Genomic DNA, 20,794 nt, shown 5'->3' on the forward strand with positions numbered 1-20,794 from the left:
TTTGACCATTCAAGAAGGGGCAGAAGGAGGAAAGAAAAAAAAAATACAGATGGAACGACATGACAAATTGCAAACCAAGATGTGAGACTGACTCTTTAAAATAAGTGTGATGTAAGTAAAACTGCTGAAGCATTGTTCAGTAAAGGCCTAGCTGCACCTAAATCACATAACAAAGAGTACATAAGTATGAAATAATATCGTTTGAAATTATCCTGTAGAGTTTGAGACTGTAGAAATCTAAACTACACATAATTTAGACAGACAAATGGCAGAATAGTATCTGCAAACTGATAAAAGATTTGACTGTGTGGATATGTTGCTGAGGTTGTAAGGGCACAGTATGAAACAGCTGCAGTGTGAGTACAAAAGGCACGTAAGAAAAAAGAGAATTTATCTTAAGTATGTACATTCTAACTGCTAAAGGAAATGAACAGCATGTTTTTATGTCACATTTGGACTACCTTTATTTCTAGGATATCTTGTATATCTCAGGGCTATATTGCCATAATGTGTTATAATTTCCATGTAAAAATTGCCTTGATTTATTTCAAGATAGTTGTGGAACTGTTATAACATAATGTTAGGGACTAAAAATTGACATGATGTCATGATGACAAATAAAATTTTTGTCATTAATATAACTGCAAAGCTTGACATATCATTGTAACTATAATGCTCATTATAGTATAGTAACACACAAGTTAAAAGAACAGAATGGAAAACACACCATGTTGTTTCAATGATACAAAAACTTACTGGATGACAAATATCTCCTTGCGTCTAAAGAAAAATGAAGAGTATCTGGAAGTAAAATCCATTAACACTTTAGTACATAAACAAAATTAATACCATTCTTATTCAGCTAACACTTTGAAAACAAGGTAATTTTGAAGATCCATTGAAATAATTTATAGGAGACACAGTTATCACAGTGCGTTGGCAATGGTCCTGTCGTCAGAGGATGCTTCCCACTGTTACTAGCAGGTACTAAACAATGCTATCTGCACAAGTATCACAGCAGAACATACCACAGCCGTAATGGCAATGATTTCCAGATGATTCACAGTATGTTTTCTCATCTGTCACAAGCAGCCATTCCTGTGTGCCTGGTTTGGACAGGTTTGTACATGCAATCAACTTATTCTGTACCACACACGTAGACATACAAAAAGCCCAGGTCAACAGCTAAAGCCTTTCATCTTCCAGCTATTCCTAGTCTGCAACAGTAGGATGGTTTGACTACTAGGGCAACACTATTTTAGTCTTCACATTTTCTGGGAGTCTGCCTACCACAGTGCTTCATCTGTGACACAGCAGGGGAAATATAGACAGGTGAAGAATGTGCACCAAACATTACTAACTCAGTTAAATGTCACATATTATTGAGAATCATAATTATATTTATTTGGTGAACAATATCCTTATTTCTGGCAGTCAAAAAGAGCAGTTTTCCTTCTGATAAATATGTGTGACAAGATTCCTTGTGAGATAGAAAATATGAATAGCCTGGAATTGCTGCGTGCACCTTAAAGGAGTATATGTCAGGATAGCCAGTGTGCTGAGCTACACAGAAACCCAGATGTTAGGGAAATGCATTCATTAAAAAAAAAAAAAGAAAGAAAGAAAAAAGCTTTCTATGTCAATTAACAATGACAGATTTTTTCTTGAATTAGTTGATTTGTTGTTGAATTAGTTGTCTTGTTCTTGAATTAGTTGACTGGGACTTCTGGGAGTTTGGTTCTTTCAAAATACTAAGTAAGTTTGCAGTCTACACAAAACACTGGGCCATTAGAAGACCTCAGAAATTCTGCATGTTTAAAAATATTTATCCCTTTTTTGGCTAACACAATTAAACAGTGATTTGTGCTTAGATCTTTATCTTGTAAAAAGAGCTTAAGATTAAGTGATTTTCTAAAAGCTAGTGAGAAGTGTCCTGAGGATGGAGGTCATTCTTTGAAAAAGGATCTCAGTGACCTGTGTAAATAAGAACAGCACAAACACTTCCAAACAAGCAAAGGTCAGAAAGGGGTCATGGCTACAGACCTTTTTGACTACTGTTTTGCCTAAGGAGTATGCTTACCGTGTAAATCTCTCATCCTTCAGTTCCAGGTCTGCCACTGTGATTAGCTGATCCAGTTTGAATTTAGTGTCAATAATTTCAGCATCTCGTGGGGAGTATGTACCTCCCTCTTTTTGTTTTTGCCGAATTCTAAACAGAAAATAACAGGGAAAAATAAACATGCAAAAGATTTAAGGACACATATGTCAATACTTTGATTTGACAGGCTGAAACTGAAAAAAGGTTGCTGGAAATACTTCCTTGGCTTTTATTCTTCTCTCCCTTCCAACAGTGTAATTTAGTCAAATCCTGAAGTAACATTGTCTAAAATTCAGAAGAAAGAATCTAGCTGCTGTATTCTTTTAGTTTTCCTGCATAAATCTTTTCATAATGCCTGAATAATGCAGCTGAGGAAGAACAGAACTGATGAAGGCACAAACTAACACCATGTGTGCAGCACCCAGCCTGCTTCTTTACATGGAGACTTTGTTCACAATTTGAATTAGGGCTCAATTTCCCTTACATGCGTGAGACTTCAGTGTATTTAACTGGTAAAATTATTAGCAAGACAGAAAATAGAATTTAGAGTATTTACTTCAAATATAGCTATAAATAGTGTTAGCCATCACGATAACTGCAACCAGCTGACACTCTGGTCTGTCAACAGAGAAGTGGCTCTGAAAGGTTAAGGTAGGCTACTTCTCTGATTTACTCTATGGACATGTTGGATTTTCTTCTTCATCTATGGTGGTTATTCTATCAAGACCGAAGTCTTTGTGAGTCCCTCCCTAAGTTTCTACATAAAAGACAAAAAAAATCCCAACCAAAAACTAACACATTTTGAAATGCCAGATTGATTCAATTTATAGGACTGTTTCAATTCTTCTTTAAAATATTTTTGAGTGTTTTCAAACATGCTATGGCAAGGATACATAAAGCTTACCTTGCAAAAGCATATACTGCAGCCACCAAAAGAACAACTGAAAGTATGCACAAAGTAACAGCAAGGATAACTTCTACAGATCTTCCTGTTCGTCCTTCACCTGCAACAGAAAGTGGAATGCTAGTATTTCATATCTTCTTTAGTATTTTTTACATTTTTGACAGTGTGAAATAAGGGAATGATGAGAGACAGACTCCTTTTTTCTCTGTACGCCTGGATCTGTTGGCTGCAGAGCTGCTTCAGAAAGAAAAATGTAACAAAACTAGAAACAATTTATGTAAAGGTTCCTGAGCATTGCTGATCTATGTAATACATAATGTTAATAGTACATAGCCAGGGCTATATGTGCAGCCATCCCTTGGTGCTTTCCAGTTTTGATCAACCCAAGACAACTTGCTAAACAAGTTAAGGTAAGTCTACAATGCAGTAATACCAGTCTGAACATTGGCCTGACCTGAGCATCTGATTCAGTCTCTGTGCAGCCAAGAACAGAGGAGGACTAAAACTCCTTGAGTGGAAAAGGAAGAGCACAATCCTAAAGCTATGAGGCTTACAGCTGTCACTCGCAGGCAAAAAATAAAAGATCCTAATTTTAGAGATATTTGGAGAGGGCTGAAGGAATTCAACTAGTGACCAGATCTGAAATTTCTTTATTAGTCTGCCTCACTGACCATTAACTCATGCTCCTTTTATATGTGAGAACTGGTGATGTATTCAGGAACAACCACCAGTTGGTCAAAAAGGCCTCTGATAAAAAAGGTGTTCATATTTTAATCTGTCCTTCCAGGTGAGAATGAAAGGTCATGCAAAAACTGATAAACTCTTTAGATTAATAATTTCTGGATCTCTTTTTGAACGCTTTTAGTGCTAAATTTCAGAAACTCACTTAATTTCCCAGCTTTTCAGGTAATCCAGTACCTATGTAAAAAAACCTTCACCCTCTTTTTCCCTTAGGCAACAGTGAGAAGAAAAACAAGGGAATACTACCACCAGTATTGTTCACTTATATTGACATTCACCTGCATTTGCTGATCCCCTATAGAAAACTGTATTGGGGTTCTGCAGCCAGGTTTTGGTAGCAGGGGGGCTACAGAGGTGGCTTCTATGAGAAGCTGCTTGAAGCTTCTTCCCCTGTGTCTAGTGGAGCCAATGCCAGCCAGCTCCAGGATGGGTTTCCTGTCACTGTCCAAGGCTGAGCCAATTAGGAATGACTGATGTACATGGGAGAACATGATTGAAATTCAAAATTATTCTGATTTATCTGAAGAAAACAGTAGAATGCAATTTTGTAAGATCAGATACATGGTTCTGCAAGTAGACAGGAATAATCAGTTACAATAATACAGCGTAATCAACAGTAGGTGAGGTAGAAATTTAACATACGGAAGTGTGAAATTATTGTAGACCAAAAGTAACATGAATAAGCAATATCATGCCTGAAGGAAATGACAGACAACAGAATTCAGTACAGTTTGAAAAACACTTAAAATATTTTTTTTTCACTGCATTAGCAAAGTTTTAGATCCAACATTGGACATTACAAGGTAAGATAAATTTAGGCAGGGAAAGACAATAGAATAGAAAAATAAGTATATACAAAAATGTTTCAATGAGAAAATGCATGAAAAAATCTGTGCCACTGAGTTATCACTGTGATAAGGCAAACATGTTAGCAATGTTGAAGAAGGACAGAAGAATACCCAGAGGAATCTCTACAATGGTTCTATCCATTTTGCAGTGAACAGTGAAGTCTGTGTTAAACCCTACAAGTAACATCAGTCCAAACAATACTGATCCTATTAATCAAACTAGTGCAGGCAGAATACGCACCAAGAATAAAAATCCCACATTTTGTTCTACTTCTTTGCAACAGGGAAGGACTACACCTGTCTGTGTAGACATGTCTGTAGTGATGATCGTGGGCAAGGGAAAGGAGAAAAAAATATTATGTTGTGTAAATTCTGTGCTCAACACATGAGGACAAACTGTATTAATAAAATATCATAAGTTCAGTTTCTACACAAAAAGCAGTGTCAGGAAATCCTATTTTGATTATTTCCTATCTAATCAGCCTTATATATCAGGTGGAAAAAGTACACTTACACAGGACTAGCAGTTTCCCCACAATGATTTGCTGAACTAGTTATCAGACTTTGCAAAAAAGTTACAATCTGCCTTGATGCATTAGAAGTTTAAACACTATTTATCACCACATGTTAAATGCCTAATAGAAAAACCCTGACCTTTCGTTGTAGTATGAACATGAATTTTGCAATGTCAGTCATGGGTTATGAGGAAGAAACTCCACCTCTTCAGCTCAAGAGGAGGGTTGTGGTACTTCAAGTATGGTTGAATGGGTGCATCCTATTAAAAATGTATCATTTACTATAATTAAAAAAATTAATTATTGCAACTGTGTTTTCCAATAATTTCTGCTTCAGTGTTCCTTCCTAGCAAAATTCCTGTGTTCAACATGAGCATCTGACATCTGTCACAGATAAATCTCTCAAGGTTTTCTGTATTTTTTCCTCTTCAAACATGCAGTATTAAATTGCAGTGATAAAAGGTTAGCTTTCTGATTTTCCAGATCAGAGACCTACCTTTTCTACAAGTAGATTTAGAAACCAAAACAATGTAAGGATCCCTGCAGTGTCATGAATACCTCTGCCAAAATTTAAATTAGTGTTTCATCTATTAAAGTGAGAGTGTAATGAAAAACACAGATTTCAGTAATTATTATCAAAGAAGCTAATTGATTTAAAATAAAATTGCTATTCTGATTTAAGGTATCATAAACTTCTCTTGGAAAGAAACTGGTGTTATGAGTGCAATAGAAGTAACTGGGTCAGAGAGGTATCTAAAAGTTTTCTCATATGTTTTCTGAGTTATGCCTCTAGACCAATGCTGAAGTCCACATAACCAAAGCACGTTTTGAAAGAAGATTTTTGGGCAAGGTTCCTCGTGTTATGTGTCTCCAGAGAAAGTGCCTGAAAAATCTAATTTCTCTTACTTGAGATGACATTGGTGATGACATTGGTGATGACGTTGTCTGTGCTGTATTTTCAAGACCACTCAACAGCAGTACCTGCATCACTTGTGATACCTCAGTTTGACGTTGATTTCACAGAACTTATAAAAAATCATTTAAAGAACTTTTAATAATCTATTCAATGTAAGTTTTTTTTCTTGTTGTATAGGCTCTGAAATTTAGAAGTTAAAGCCAGACAAGAGGATGCTGTAGTCTGGCCTTAAAAAGCAGTGCTTGATGTTACAGTTTAGCACAAAAGGCACTGGGTGGATATGAGAAGCCATGGATATCTGAAGAATATATCCCTTGTTTTGGTATTTTTTTTTCCTATTACATTTGATTCATCATACAAGCAGATTATGCTTATTTATCATCAACAAAGTAGAAAGTGTCACAAATTTTCAGTAACAATACATGAGCAAATGAATTACAGTATCTGCCTGCCACTAAGTATAGCAGACTTTTCTTCCAGAAAGGAGAAAGTTGACCAGAGGACTGGATACAGTTGGATTCATTTCCAGTAGACTTGTTTTTTCCTAATTGGAACACAATCTTTCTCTTACTGAGCAAAATATTTGCTTCGCTGAATTAGAACTTTTAAACTCAGAACATATAAAGACAGCTTTTATGTTGCACTTTCCAAAACATTCAGGGCTAGAGAAATAGCACCAGATCCTTTCAGAATATTGAGGTAGTGAATTAACATTTCAGGGTCTTCAGTATCAGATCATGTAACAAATTTCCAAAATGGATTAGATGAATAAGGGAGCTCATATCACAGAATATGAATACCAAATGAAAAAGATGTGCCCACTAAAATTCTTCTGGGTACTCATCCAGTTGTCTTGGGATCCATTTTCAGAAAGGCAGGACTAATGCTTAGCTAAGTAAGTTTTTTGCTTGACAATGTATTAAAAAGATCTTATTACAATTTGCTACAAGAAATGTCATTCCCAATTTTGGGGGTAGATCAACATGGCCATGAAGGAATTATGTTGGATTTCAGGCCAAATAACAGCTGGCCTATTGGCTAGTGACATTAGAACTAAATGCATTCTATTATACAATATTAATTTATTTATTCATCTGAGGTTTTGTCTATATGTAAAGGATGAAGGGGCTAGAGGGTCGTGTCCTCAAGATGACCTGTCACTAGGCTCACTGGAATAGAATCACAGACTTATTTAGGTTGGAAAAGACCTTTAGATAATAGAGCACAACCACTAACCCAGTACTGCCAAGTCCACCCCTAAATCATGTCGTTAAGTGCCACTTCTACATATCTTTTAAATACCTCCAGGGTCAGTGACTCCACCACTTCCCAGGACAGCCTGTTCCAATGCTTGACAACTATTTCTATGAATTTGAGGCCAATTCCTCTTCTCTTACTGCTTGTTACTTTGGAGAAGATATCAATCCCCACCTGGCTACAACCTCCCTTTAGGCAATTGTATAGAGCAATAAGGTCTCCCCTGAGCCTCCTCTTCTCCAGGCTAAACAACCCCAGCTCCCTCAGCTGCTCCTCATACGACTTGTGCTCCAGACCCTTCCCCAGCTTTGTTGCCTTCTCTGGACATGCTCCAGCACCTCAGTGCCTTTCTTGCAGTGAGGGGTCCAGAACTGGACATAGGACTCAAGGTGTGGCCTCATCAGCGCTGAGTACAGGGGGACAATCACTGCCCTGGTCCTACTGGCTACACTATATTTGATACAGGCCAGGATGCCATTGGCCTTCTTGGCCACCTGGGCACACTACTGGCTCATGCTGATGACCAGAACCCCCAGGTCTTTTTTCCCTCAGGCATCTTTCCAGACACTCTTCCCACTGCTTGGGACTGTTGTGACTCAAGTGCAGGACCCGGCACTTGATCTTGTTAAGACTCAGACCACTGGCCCTGGACCATGGATCAAGCCTCTCCAAATCCCCCTGCAGAGCCTTCCTACTCTCCAGTCGATCAAGCAATACCCATGCCCAACTTGATGTCATCTGCAACTGTCTGAGGGTGCTCTTGTTCCTCTAGTCTTAGTTCTTTGAGCTTAACCGAAAGTATTTTACCCAGCCAAGAGTATACAATACTAGTTCTACATTGAGCACAGAAGGAGACAGTACAAACAGTATAGCTCCTGGCAGTTTAATAAGCAAAAGGAATGATCCTGACAATATGGTATTTTTATTGGTATATCTGTATCTCTGGAAATGAACTTTGTTGATACCACTTCTTCATTTAACAATCCAGGCTGAGGTAAAATCTCTTGGCAATCTCAAAAGGCCATACAAGGTAATAATTATGTTTCTTCAGACATTTTAGTTAAGCTAGGTCCAACCGATGCCTTAAGATCTTTAAGATTTTAATATATTCATAGATTTTAATAGAGCTGTATAGTTTTTAACACTTTAGAATAATTACTAAACCTCTTTCTCACAGTTTATGCCGCATTCTTGAAATTCTGTTTAACGTTCTTTTCAAGGAAAAGATTTCAGCAAGGACATCTTGTTTGGGACACTTGAACCTGAAAGATATGATTGTAGTCAAAGCAGAATACAAGGTCTGAAACCCTTGGAGAAGCTCCAAAGGGTCAGACCTGGGGAGGTTCAGGGGATGGAAAATTTTTGGGGTGGATGAATCCATTAGATATAATAATTAAGTAGTATTATAAATTTGTGAAAGCTCACACTGTATTGTGCACTAATGTATTTTGTTGCACCTGAAAGTGCTTTCATTAAAGGACCCGCTCTATTTAACCTATACTAATATTGACTGAAAATTTATTTTCTTCCATTTTTAGGCAACACAACAATAATAGAGATTATTTACTTCTGTTATAAAAAGAAAAATGGAATTGTCTAGACCCTTGGAAACACAGAAAACTTCAGTAAATGCCACTTGCCTTACCTAACGTTTTGATAGGGTCAGAATAGTCAGAATCTGTAAACTGTCCTTTAATGTTAGTTGCTCTGAACTTAAATCTGTGAAATAAAAGAAAGAAAATCAATGAAATTAAAAAATATGTGCATTTTCTTAAATATTGTTTCACTTAGAAACAAAAAAACTATTTTTAACTTTAGTAAAGTTAAACTTTAGTAAAGTTTAGTAAAGTTCAGTAAACTTTAGTAAAGTTAAAAATAAAGTTAAAATGAAAGTTAAAAATAAAAAAGTTAAAATAAAGTTAAAAATAAAGTTATTCCAGCTTTAGTAAGTTGGAATAATTATTCACATGCAAAAGTGATACATGACAGACATCAAGGGATCACTGTCAATATTGTGAATGTATTAAAAAGCTCTATATGAATTAGCTGTTTGAATTTCGGTTTATTAAATTTAAGAACTCAGTAAGCATCTTTTGTTGCTTGATCAATTTTGTAAAAAAATTGTGTCCCATATTTATACTCAGGCAAGTATTTAAATACAAATGAAAATTATTTCAATCTTCATCTTTTCTAATTAAACTACATGATTTATATGTTTGCATAGATCTGTATTTCACTTAAATCCTTCTCTTGGACAAACAGAGACAAATGTACTTACAGGTACTGCTTTCTTGGTTTCAGTGGGCCATTACATATTTTGTCTTGACTGCCTGGTATCATACATGTAGTATCAGCACCTATGACATATATCTCTTCTTTCCCATTCAGATCTTCTTTTCCTTCTACACATGGTGGGTTTGGAAAGCCTTCATTTGTAAAATATGGCCTTGGTCTATTGAAGTAGGCATCATACCACTTAGTGACATTTGTATCATGATGAGCTATTATCAAGAAGAGAAATAATAGATATGATTTACATTCTAGCCAGACTGTAATTAGAAAAGTTTAATAGGAAAATAATTTTTTTAAGAGCTTACCATGCTTTTGGTGCCATTTACACAGCTGAGTCTATAGCTGCATTTCCACTTGAACCCTAATTTTCTTACTATCTGCACTATCCATGTTTTTTTTATCTCTAAGTCAGCTGAATCACAGCTAGAAAATTTGAGGGGAAGTTTCACACAGGAGCTCCACCTGTAGAGGATATTACTGGTGCAAGCCACTTTGAAACTGAGCATGCTATCTAGCCAACTTAGCAAAGGCAAAAAAAGTGTTTACTCAAGACAGTAAAGATTGTTTCATCAATTAAATTACTCGATTTGTCTCCATGGATGGTGCTCATGAAAAAACAAAAATTCTTCAAAATGTTACTTAGCATGGTGTTTGGATATCTATCAGTTCAAGAGAATTTTCACAGCAATAGCTATAAAATAAATGTCTTTAGGATTAGTCTAAAATGTAAAATTCTGAAAGAAGCGAGACACATAATGTGAGTTCATTTAATGTGAATGTTTTACTTCTATACTTTGAAACAAGTAAAGAAGGCAATTAAATACCTGGAATTTGTCCATCTTAAAATAAAGTAAGACTGACCATAGGATGTCCCATCATGAAACTGCCACTCACATTGGCAAGCAATTACTCAAAAATTTTTCACAATACTGTTCATACGAGTAAATGTTCATCAGTCTGTACAAGGGAATAAACATTGTTCCCCACAGTCTACAGAAGGGATTTATATAACTCCCTCTGCCCCAGTTATGAAATGGAAATATCAAATGCACATGACTGCATTCTTTTACAGACAACACTAATAGTGACAGAAGAATAACCTTGCCAAAAAAAAAAAAAGGTTTCCAATTTGTTTACCTTAACAAATGTCAAATGTTGGGTGTTTTTTCAAGGAAATAGAAAATAAAGAATACAATGATAAAAATGGGGACAGAATAATATTGGTGGCTTCAAACTGAATGGATGACACTTCATTGGCAAGTGTTCCCAAAACCCGATACCTGGTACCCAGTCTACAGGTATTGTGAAAGATACTTTGCTCTTAGTCACAGCTAAAGTGACTTTGATAGTTGTTTTCTAAAGAAAAGAAAAGAAATAAAAAAGACAAACAGCCTGAACCTGAAAACAGTTTTCAAAAGAACTTATAAAATTCTACCTCCAGCTTCCACGACAAGAACTTGTATCTTCTTGATAGGGCCATGATCATCAGTGTAATAACATATTGGCATTCTGATTGTAATAGTTGTAGCTGTGACGAGTAATGCCCCATTGGTATCATAAACTGGTGCTGGTTTCTTTTTAGGTCTTGGTGGTTCTGTTTTTAAACAAAGATATACCACAGAGTTGTGTTTATAATATTTTCACTAGGGGTGCACTGTTCAGCCACATAGCTGCACTACATAAGAAAAATCTCAAGCATATTTTCAGGGATGACTTCATGTTCTATTTGATGCCTTAAACCTCTAAAAACTTTATTTTTCACTGTCTGCACATGTTTTAAAGTATTGCTCAGATACAAATAGCAAATGGTCAGTAATAGGGAGCAAAACTGAACACTATCATTGAGGGCTATCAGTTGTATAATCCTGTTCCTACATTTTGTGGCCTCTCAATAAAAGCAGAAGGCACATAGCCGTGTACTTGGCAATTTCTTCAGCACTTATAGAGGTTTCAGCTAAAGGGTACTTATGAGACATACCTTTTATATCCATGGTTATTTTCAGTTGAATTTTTGGCCCTGCACCAGCACCATTAATTGCATACACCTTAAAGAAATAAACATTTCTTTATTGAGTATTTATAAGAGCTTCATATTGGCCAATTCTGGATATTTATGAAGCAACAATGAATGCAAAAACAATCCTTTTGTCATTCACACTTTGCTAAAACTTACTTTGTATTGCTTTATGATCCTAAGAACAGTAACATTCATTGCTTTAACGTAGCTCTTACAAAAAGGAGAAAACAAGCTCACTTAAAGAGTTCTGTTTCCTCCTCTTCTGTTTCTGGCTATTTAAAAGCACTTTATACACATACTCCTAGCAGGCTCCCCTTGCGGAACTGGACCTTGCATGTGAGCCAAATGAGCAGTGCAAGCAGTGAACTTAAGAGAGAGATTTAGTCCTGAGCTTGTGATGACGTGTCACAGACTGCTGTGCTAGCACATGAACTGGCCTTCTGGGCTAGGGATGTGTCCTGTTCATTGCTCCCCTTGTTCCTCAGACTTGCCTCTCTTTGCTCCCCAACATTCTTGGCATGGAAATCTTGTATTAAGTCAAAGCTTGTGCTCTCTATTTAGACCAATCTCACACATATAAAAGAAAAAATCCAAGGGAAAAGTATTGATTCTTACGCTGACATTGTAGGTATGTCCTCCTTTTAGTCCTTCTATCATGGCAGTGACTGACTGATCTTTTTTTTCAATGACACTGAGGTTGTGGATCTGGATGGCAGCAGGATCATCTTCATTGTAAACCATAGCTTGATACACTTGAATATTTCCATTTGGTTCAGATGGTGGCACAAATGTTACTTGGAACTTTGTTACTTCATCTGGTATCTTCTGAAAAGTTATATTATTAGGTGGGTCTTCAGGCACTGAAATAAATATTTCAATAATCCACTTAATCAGTATCCTACTCTTACTATTAGAGTAAAATCTGAAAAATTACAAATAATATTTTTTGCATATCAGTATTATTTCATTGGCATTTTCTGGGTTTTATTCCAAATCTCAAATAATTATAGCATATGTAAATATTCATAAAGACAATAAAAAGTTAAGTATCTACTAAAATCCTATTCTTAATGATAAAACTGAATGCCACAAACATTAAAATAATGATTCGATATCTCAGCAGTCTCTACTCAGAAAAGTTTCTTCTGATTATCTACTCAGAAAGACTGAAGGCATATTATATCTTGAAATACAGCCTGGGTAAACAGACCCTTGCACAGATTGACAAGCAAGAAGCAAGTGTCAGTGAGTATCCCTTTCTGAAGGCAATCTGTCAACAGCAATGTCCCTCCCAACATACAAATAAGCCACTGTGCACCTAACGGTCTCTGCTTATCACAGCTAACTCTGTAGGAAAAAATTTTCCACTTGCTGAGGCTCAGACACAAGCACAACATGCATTTTTCCCAGAGGTAATTTCTTGTCAAATGCTTATTCCAGTAGCTTATGCTCAAGACAGCAAAGGTATAAATCATTTCCCAATGTCCCTATCTGAAAGAAAAGGCTGCAATGTTCTTTGCAGGGAGCTAAATATTTATTGCTCTACCTGAGCAGACAAGTATGGAGTGTGACCTCTAAACAGTGAAATCAACAACTGAAGGTAAACACATTCAGACAAGGATTTAGATGCAGTTGTCGTACTTTCCTTTTTTTTTATACCAACCAACAAATGCTTACTGGGGCTTCTCTGGAGTAAGTCTGTGTAAACTGGTCCTAACTCAGGCTGTACCAACCAGAGAAGATGGGAAAAAATATTTCTCTCTAAGGTTATTGCACCTTCTAATGTATCACATATTTAAATAAGAGAAAGGGCTACCAAAAAGGGTATCACAGAATACTGTCTGCCTCAGGATAGACCCAGCTACCACCTAATTTAATATTCTTTGATTTTTCCACAGTAAAAGACCCTATCACCTTCCACAGATATAAACTGGTCATGAAATCCTTAGAATTTAACTAATTAAAGGCATTGGAGAGATATACATATATACACTCATATCATATCATATCATATCATATCATCATATCATATCATATCATATCATAAGGGACCTTGGATTTTCATACATCAAAGGAAAGATAAATGATAAATACAATCACTGCGTAGTATGTTTAAATCTGAAGTTAACCTGAGTATGTAACTAAAAAAGTTGACCTGCAGCTGACCTCACTAAAGATAAGGGAATTGTACTATATACATAGTTGATAATTAGTTTGAATGAAACAAAACTTTAATACCTTTCAAGAAAATATTTTTTTTTTGCTTGCTTGTTTAACAATTCAAAACCAGCATACATAGTAGAGAATAACGATGATCTGTGTATGTTAGGACTGTCTTCCCCATGTACATCTATTTATACTTTTCTCTAAGAGTGTCATGAGGCCTTTATGTAGTTTCTTACACTCATCTCAGTTTTATTTTTCTGAGTAACTTAATAGCATCAGAAACTTTTGTTACCTTAATATCTAGCTCTCTCTCCAGATAATGTTTTGAGTCTGTGGGCCTGCTGACTCAAGCACAGATCCCTGCAAGCCTTCACTACCAACTTTGTTCCACTGAGACTACACAGATTGTGTCCTCAGGTCAGTACAGGTACAATTTATAAGTGGTAGGATTCACTTCACTTAATTTTTATATGATTAAATTTTGCACCAAAACAAAGGATGTTGTATAGAGATTTCAGCAGTCTCTCAAGAGAAACGCACCTCCACGAGGCAGTCATCCCTGCCTTAAACAGGGATCTTATATACACATGCTAATGTAGAAAGGACCTCTCTCTTCATTGACTATAGAAGTAATGTAGGTGGCTGTGTTCCACACACCCAAATTTTACATGAAGCAAGTCAGGATCCCTGCATAACTAAAGGTAAATCTTAGAATTCATAACCAATCCTTTCTTGTTGACTGACAACTTTTTAAATATTTAAGAAAAAATATTGTGGGGCCAAAACTGTATTAAAAGCACACCTTGTATTCAAAATTCTCAAGTATTTGTCAAGTTAAAGAAAAAACTGCAAAGTCTGATCCATACAAAGAAGAAAAAAATACAAACCTGCTTCAAAAGTGGAGACAATTACTGGAGAACTAGCCTTGCCTTCTAGGAGTGCAGCATTAACATCCCCTGTAAAGGCAACGATTACTACAGAATACCTTGTATATGCTTTTAAATCAGAAATTTCTAAGACTTTCCTCTCATCATTTGTCTTCAAAAACTGAGCTTTATAGTTGTCATTATCTACCTGTAAAAAAAAAATAGAATTAAAAAAAAGTTGTTACAACGCTTGAAACACCCAAAAGCAGGAAATTATTACTTGAACATCTTATTTAACTTCTATTCTTCCACTTTTTGAGCTAGTTACATAGAAGAATTCACAAGAAGTCTCCAACTGCCAAGACTAGAAAGCTGTCCTGGGAAATAGGCTCCTGTCTTACCCCTGTGGTGCCTCTCTGTCACTTAATGTAAAGGACATGGGCTGATTTTTTGGTGCCATCTTACACCAAGCAAACAGGAAATGACTTATAGACACTGGGCTAGAGGAACTGTAGTGACCTGAAATGGGAATCAAACTAGGAAAAGATCCAGAAGATGAGCAGCCATATAGCAGAGAATGGTTTGGAATACAAAAACACTAGAAAAGTGGGCAGCATTTTATAATGTGAATACAACTGCAGAAAGTGCAATTTCTCTTGTGATATAGTAACAGAAGCCCTTTTTAGAACAGTGGGGAAGGAGTAATTCTCTCACTAGAAAAGCTGCAAAGCAGAAATAATTAGAGTTCAATCTAGAAAAGGGAGGATAGTAGGAGACATAGTAATAACTTTGACGTATAAGTAAAATGATATTAATAAATTGAAGATAATTAATTTTTTACAGTTAATGAAGATAGAAATTTTACTTGCACAAATACAATTAGAATCAAAAATTACATGACCTGCAGTGATATACCTAAATAAGTAACTAATTTAACTATAAGTTTATCTAGAAGCTAAAACAAACTATTGAGGGTTGCTGAGCAATATTCAGCACTGAACATTACATGGGAAGGGTAATGAATAATATGTGAGGAATACTTTGGCTACATTTGGTTTTATGTTAGAGCAGACTATGAGTTGGATTACATTTTGGGGTACCTCTCATCCTTACATCTCAAATATTCTGTAGTTTTGTAGAAAAATCTCCAGTGTTAGATTTTATATCCAATTAATCACTTCTAAGAGTAGCCTTAAAAAGGAGAAAAAGGAAAAAATTGGATCTTTTCTAGTGTTTGATCAAATATCATTTACAAAATTTTATTTATGTCTATTCCCACTACTTCAGTTAATAATGTTTTTATTATTGTTTCTTTGGCGTATAATTTGAGAAGAGGTAGCTGTACAGTAGTTTTCCCACTGAATGAAAACAGTATTAAATGCACCTGATAAAACATTAGAATAGCTCAAGCATACTTTTTATTTGACAGAGAGCCATATATTCCCACTGAGAATTAACCTGAACTAAACTTTCTGATGAATTAAACAGACATTCATTCCCTGAGATGGCCAGCAAGAGCTGAAATGCTTTCTTCTCTCTGATTATCAAAAAACTGGCATTTAAATATTTATACAACAGCTAAAATACAATCATAGCACTACGTCATTACATTTATTTCTATTCTTCACCAAATTTAATGGTTCAGTTCCATTTTCCTTGCCCATTTCCAGGAATATTTTATTCAAGACTATTCTAATTATATTGTATTCTAATTATAGGAGACAGCAAGACAATGTAAAACATGACTCAGAGGAACAATAATGAAGGAATGCTTTTTAGTTTTTCTGATCTAAAAAACTGCAAGGAACATCCTAGCAATTTAAACTGAACCCTAACACATTGAGCTAGGAATATTAATTATTAACTTCTAGTACATAGCAGTGTAGAAAACTAAATTATTCTGTTCAATGATTCTGTTTTTATAAATCCTTAAGGATACTCAGTTGAGAATAAAACTGAATAAAATACATACAGGTCGTTTGTGGAATTTGGAGTCTTCATAAAAATTTCCCACTGGGACAATAAAATATATACTAAAATTTTCATTGAAAAATACTGCGACAGATTTATTGGCCTTTAAGAAGGAATAGATTTGTCTATTCCTAAACTTCTACAGAACTGACACCTGTAGTTACCGATTATTAGACAGATAACATCTGACTACAAGAACCCATAGACACAAAGCTGATTATCTGAAATAGATTGGAAAAAACCCAAACAAACTCTTTTTGCAAAAACCAAACCAAACCAAAGTCCTCCAACATGAAGATTTAAAACAGTTTTTTAAGTTCCTTCCAAGTGCTGGCATGTTCACATGGAATAGTCTACATTCCATAGTTCATCTTGCTTTAGGAATTTCACTATAACTTGTATTGATAAGGTGTTTATAATATTTTCAGACTGTAGAATCAGATTATACCCTGTTTATAATTTAGGAATTATCAGGCAGAGAAGAAATTGTTTAAATACAAATTGATTAAATATTAAATACAAAAACACTTTTGAAAATTGAATTTGGAAGTTTTATAAAAACCATGAAAGTTTTTCTGTTGTTGCACTATAATGCTGTTTAGTCAAAAGTGACAGGAAATTTTCATGAGGAAGAAGTTTTCTCTACCTTTATTAAAGGAGAAATAAAACTTTTTATGTAGGTTCTTGTTATGTAGTTTCTAGTGACCTACCCACTGGGCTAAGGAATCATTCCCTCCCTGTAAGTACTCCCCTTGCTGTCGTACATCTTTTTTCCTGACATTCTACTGCTGGAAACATGTTCAGAATGGAATAGATTTCACTCTACACCTTGTACAATAAAATTAAAGGAAGAGAAAATGCAGGACTTCACATTAGTCTCTCTTGCAACTTTTCTGAGTAATTAAAAATGTTTCACATTTATTTTACTGACATCCTTAGAAATTTTGCACAAAAAATCTCAGCATTAAGTTACCATATCTGTAGTTCTTTTGACAGGCTCAGAAACATTTAAAATACACACATAGCCTTACTCTCTTCACAGAAATTAAAAGAACTGTCTGTTTAAAGGATTTAAAGAGTTTGAAGTAGTCAATATTTTTTGTTTGTTTGTTGCTGCTATCTGACAGACTGATTCAGAAGTTTTGAAACTGCAAACTGCAACTTTTCCTGGATAAAGTCTGGTACACTACTTCTTACTTTAATTGATAGCCCTGTCTATAACTTCTGGCAGAACAAGGAACCTATATCCTACTTCTCATGTGCTTGAACTTAGATGCATATCATGCCACAGGGCAGGAAATGAGGTTTATTAATGGTGGTTTTAAGGAATTTTGTAAGGATAGTAGAGGATGAAAAGAGAAAGGCCACAGGAGTTTTTCTCTTATGCCAGCTTGGTTTTGGTTATAAAGATCAAGGAGAAAGAAGTGTTATTGCTGTACTACCAAATACAGCTAATCTGATGGACAGAGCACTAAGTGCAAAGTGGGAAATCCAGTTTGAATTTAAAGTTTGCCCTCCGGTGTCATGTAACTTTGTACAAGTCATTTCCTTTCACCAGGCTGTGCATTTTGGTTTGTAAAATCTCTGCAATAACTTTTCTTCCTTTGGAGAAAATGAAAGTCATCCTGGTTAGAAAGAGGTACAACTTGCACAAAGCTTAACTACCTTTTCCTGTGTACATTTGGAGCTACATTTTTTTTCTCCAAGAGCTCTTATTAAAACAATTTTTTTAATATTAAGTAATTAATTTATTTCCCATTAAAAATTAATAAATGTACCATCAATTCTTATGTTGAATTTATGTGAAAATAGACAGAGTCATATTGGTTTTCAATGCAGACATTTCTGTCTTGTAATTTCTGTATGGACACCTGCTGTGGTGTTTACATGAGCAAACATCTGCATAACTACTGACAGGAGAACAGAGTTGCCTTACTGAGGTAACGTCTATGAGGTAGCATGTTGGTCCCGTAATGATGGCAGGTTCACTCCAGCTGATATTAATACTTTGAGGAGATGTAGCTAAAACAGTCACATTTTCTGGAGGACCATCTGGAGCTGTAGAAAAAACTATGTATGTAAATCATGGCCAAGGAAGTACACAAAAAATAACCCAGTCATTGTAGTGGCCAGTAGAGATTTGAAAATAAAAGTTTTTCACACATTTACCATTATGCACTGCTTGAATAATTATAACATTTTTACTTTTTTGTCTATAAAGCATATATTGTGATTTAGAAACACATCTTTCATTGCAACCACTATGACTTTTTTAGCGTATGAAGTGCCTACAACTTCATCTTAAATTGAAATTATATGGTTATTGAACTACAAGTTCTTTATATGTATTTTACATGACACAAGCAAAATATATGCAACTATTTAGACAAACAGACGAGCATAATATATTTGCTAATGTTAAATGAATCATTCAAAGAACAAGAAATTGTGAAAAGACATGACTTTCTGCACTCTAGAAAAAATTTTCAGCAACGTTGGAAAGTACAAGTAGAAATAATTTTCTAAATTTCCTTTCAATTTATTCTTAACATTTTTAGAAACTTCAGAAAACACAAACGAAAAAAAGGGGTAGGAATTGAAAGAGGGCAAGAATGTTCACATTAAGAATTGGGATTTCTTGAAAATTTCCTTTTGTAAAGGTGATATGTGAATTAACTAGTTATTTCTTATTAATGAGTTAGAAATTAATGAAATCATAATTACAACACAGCAGTTCTCAGTAAGTGTTATTATTTTTTCATAATAACCATGATAAATTTCAGGAAAATAAAATTTGGAGTAGAAGTGACAACAGATTTGTAGATAATTTCAGAACTTGTGTCTTAGGTGACTTTTTTTTTGGTCTACTACAAAAATAAGACAACTGTGGTAAGTATCACTGAACAGCCTGTTATAGAAATGACAACAGATTTGTCCAAATTCCCAAAACTTGAATTCAGAGTGCCTTATTTTTAAGCTACCACAAAAATATACCTATCACTTAACAGTATGTTATAAAAATTATTAAAGTGATCATACGTCTTCTAATGAGAAGGTGCCATCTCTTTTCTCAAACAAGATGAATGCATGAATATGCAGTTTGCCACCATTAATCATTAGGTAAGAGGGCTTAATGAGTTAAAAATTGGAGTGTATACAGGGCTACTTAGCTTTTTAGGAGAAAAACAGGGTAGGACTAGGAAAAAGAACATGGAAGGAAATATGTAGCTACTGAAATTATGTGTGAAAGATTAATGAGGAAAATAATAAAAGATGGCACTGTGAAGGTGAAAATTTGGCACCAGAGTTGCAGAATCAAACAGGAAGATTTGGAAGTAAATAAGGTGCTATGATGAGTTTAGGGTGTTGGATCCAGGAGTTAGATTGCTGTGCTGGGATTAGCAGGAATATACAAGAATTTGTAGGCAGGATCTAATTCAAGCAGTGGAAGCAGTCCCCAGAAATACTGAATAGCATGGAACTGAATGAAGAGCATAACTGAACAAACTGTGAGAGCATCTGAGGCATGGTGAAAGAGAAGGGTGCTCACAGAAGGCTGACTGACAAGTGGAGAGCTACAACAGATAAAACACAAGGGCAAACACATGCCCTGAAAACTGGAAAAAGCAAAAATTAAGTTTATTTTGCAGGTAACCCATGTCAGAATTTTTGCTCAGTGTCCTTCAGTGTAAACAATGCTTTCAGTAACTAGGGTAGTGGTATTTATTAGCTTTATTGCAAAATGGAATTTCTGAAAAAGAGTATAAAATTATATAAATATATATCTTCTTGAGCCTTAGCTTTCAAACCAATCAAGTTTTGAAAGAAAATTTTCCATTACTTTTTTTACAGAAGTAATGAAGCATTTAATCTCTCAATATGTTTTTCAGAAGTCAATTATGCATTAGACAATGATGGCATGAAATAACTTTAAAGCATAATCTAATCTACAAATTATTCAACCTGCAGTTATTTATATGGATAATTCTTATATGTAACTAATACTTGATGCACTTTTAAATCTTTGCAATAAAATTCTGCTTGAGTATTCTATATTTAAGATACTAATGTAAAATACACCTAAGGATTATTACCTGGATAATTTTCTCAACAAAAAGTAAAATATCAGACATTAACTAAATTATACTGAAATGTAGGAATATTTTCTAAAATAACATGTACAATTAGAAAGAAGACTATGAA

The 20,794-nt window shown here is 35.0% G+C and overlaps 1 protein-coding gene across 3 annotated transcripts in view; it reads right to left on the reverse strand.

Moving 5' to 3' along the window:
• PTPRQ (protein tyrosine phosphatase receptor type Q) overlaps positions 1-20,794 on the reverse strand; it is a 132,018-nt gene that overhangs the window by 23,610 nt on the left and 87,614 nt on the right. For 2 of the 3 annotated variants that reach the window (XM_071552159.1, XM_071552158.1), the window contains exons 44-52: positions 18,528-18,649; positions 14,642-14,828; positions 12,204-12,448; positions 11,550-11,616; positions 11,007-11,165; positions 9,558-9,780; positions 8,925-8,998; positions 3,003-3,102; positions 2,081-2,209 (exon numbers count right to left, since the gene is read on the reverse strand). In XM_071552159.1, the coding sequence (XP_071408260.1) occupies positions 2,081-2,209; positions 3,003-3,102; positions 8,925-8,998; positions 9,558-9,780; positions 11,007-11,165; positions 11,550-11,616; positions 12,204-12,448; positions 14,642-14,828; positions 18,528-18,649 (1,306 nt within the window). Of the gene's footprint in view, positions 1-2,080; positions 2,210-3,002; positions 3,103-4,224; positions 4,264-8,924; positions 8,999-9,557; positions 9,781-11,006; positions 11,166-11,549; positions 11,617-12,203; positions 12,449-14,641; positions 14,829-18,527; positions 18,650-20,794 lie in introns of those variants that run through there. The other variant, XM_071552160.1, reaches the window with a different exon arrangement.

This window comes from Pithys albifrons, chromosome 3, assembly GCF_047495875.1.
Source record: "Pithys albifrons albifrons isolate INPA30051 chromosome 3, PitAlb_v1, whole genome shotgun sequence".
NCBI classification, from domain to species: Eukaryota; Metazoa; Chordata; class Aves; order Passeriformes; family Thamnophilidae; genus Pithys; species Pithys albifrons.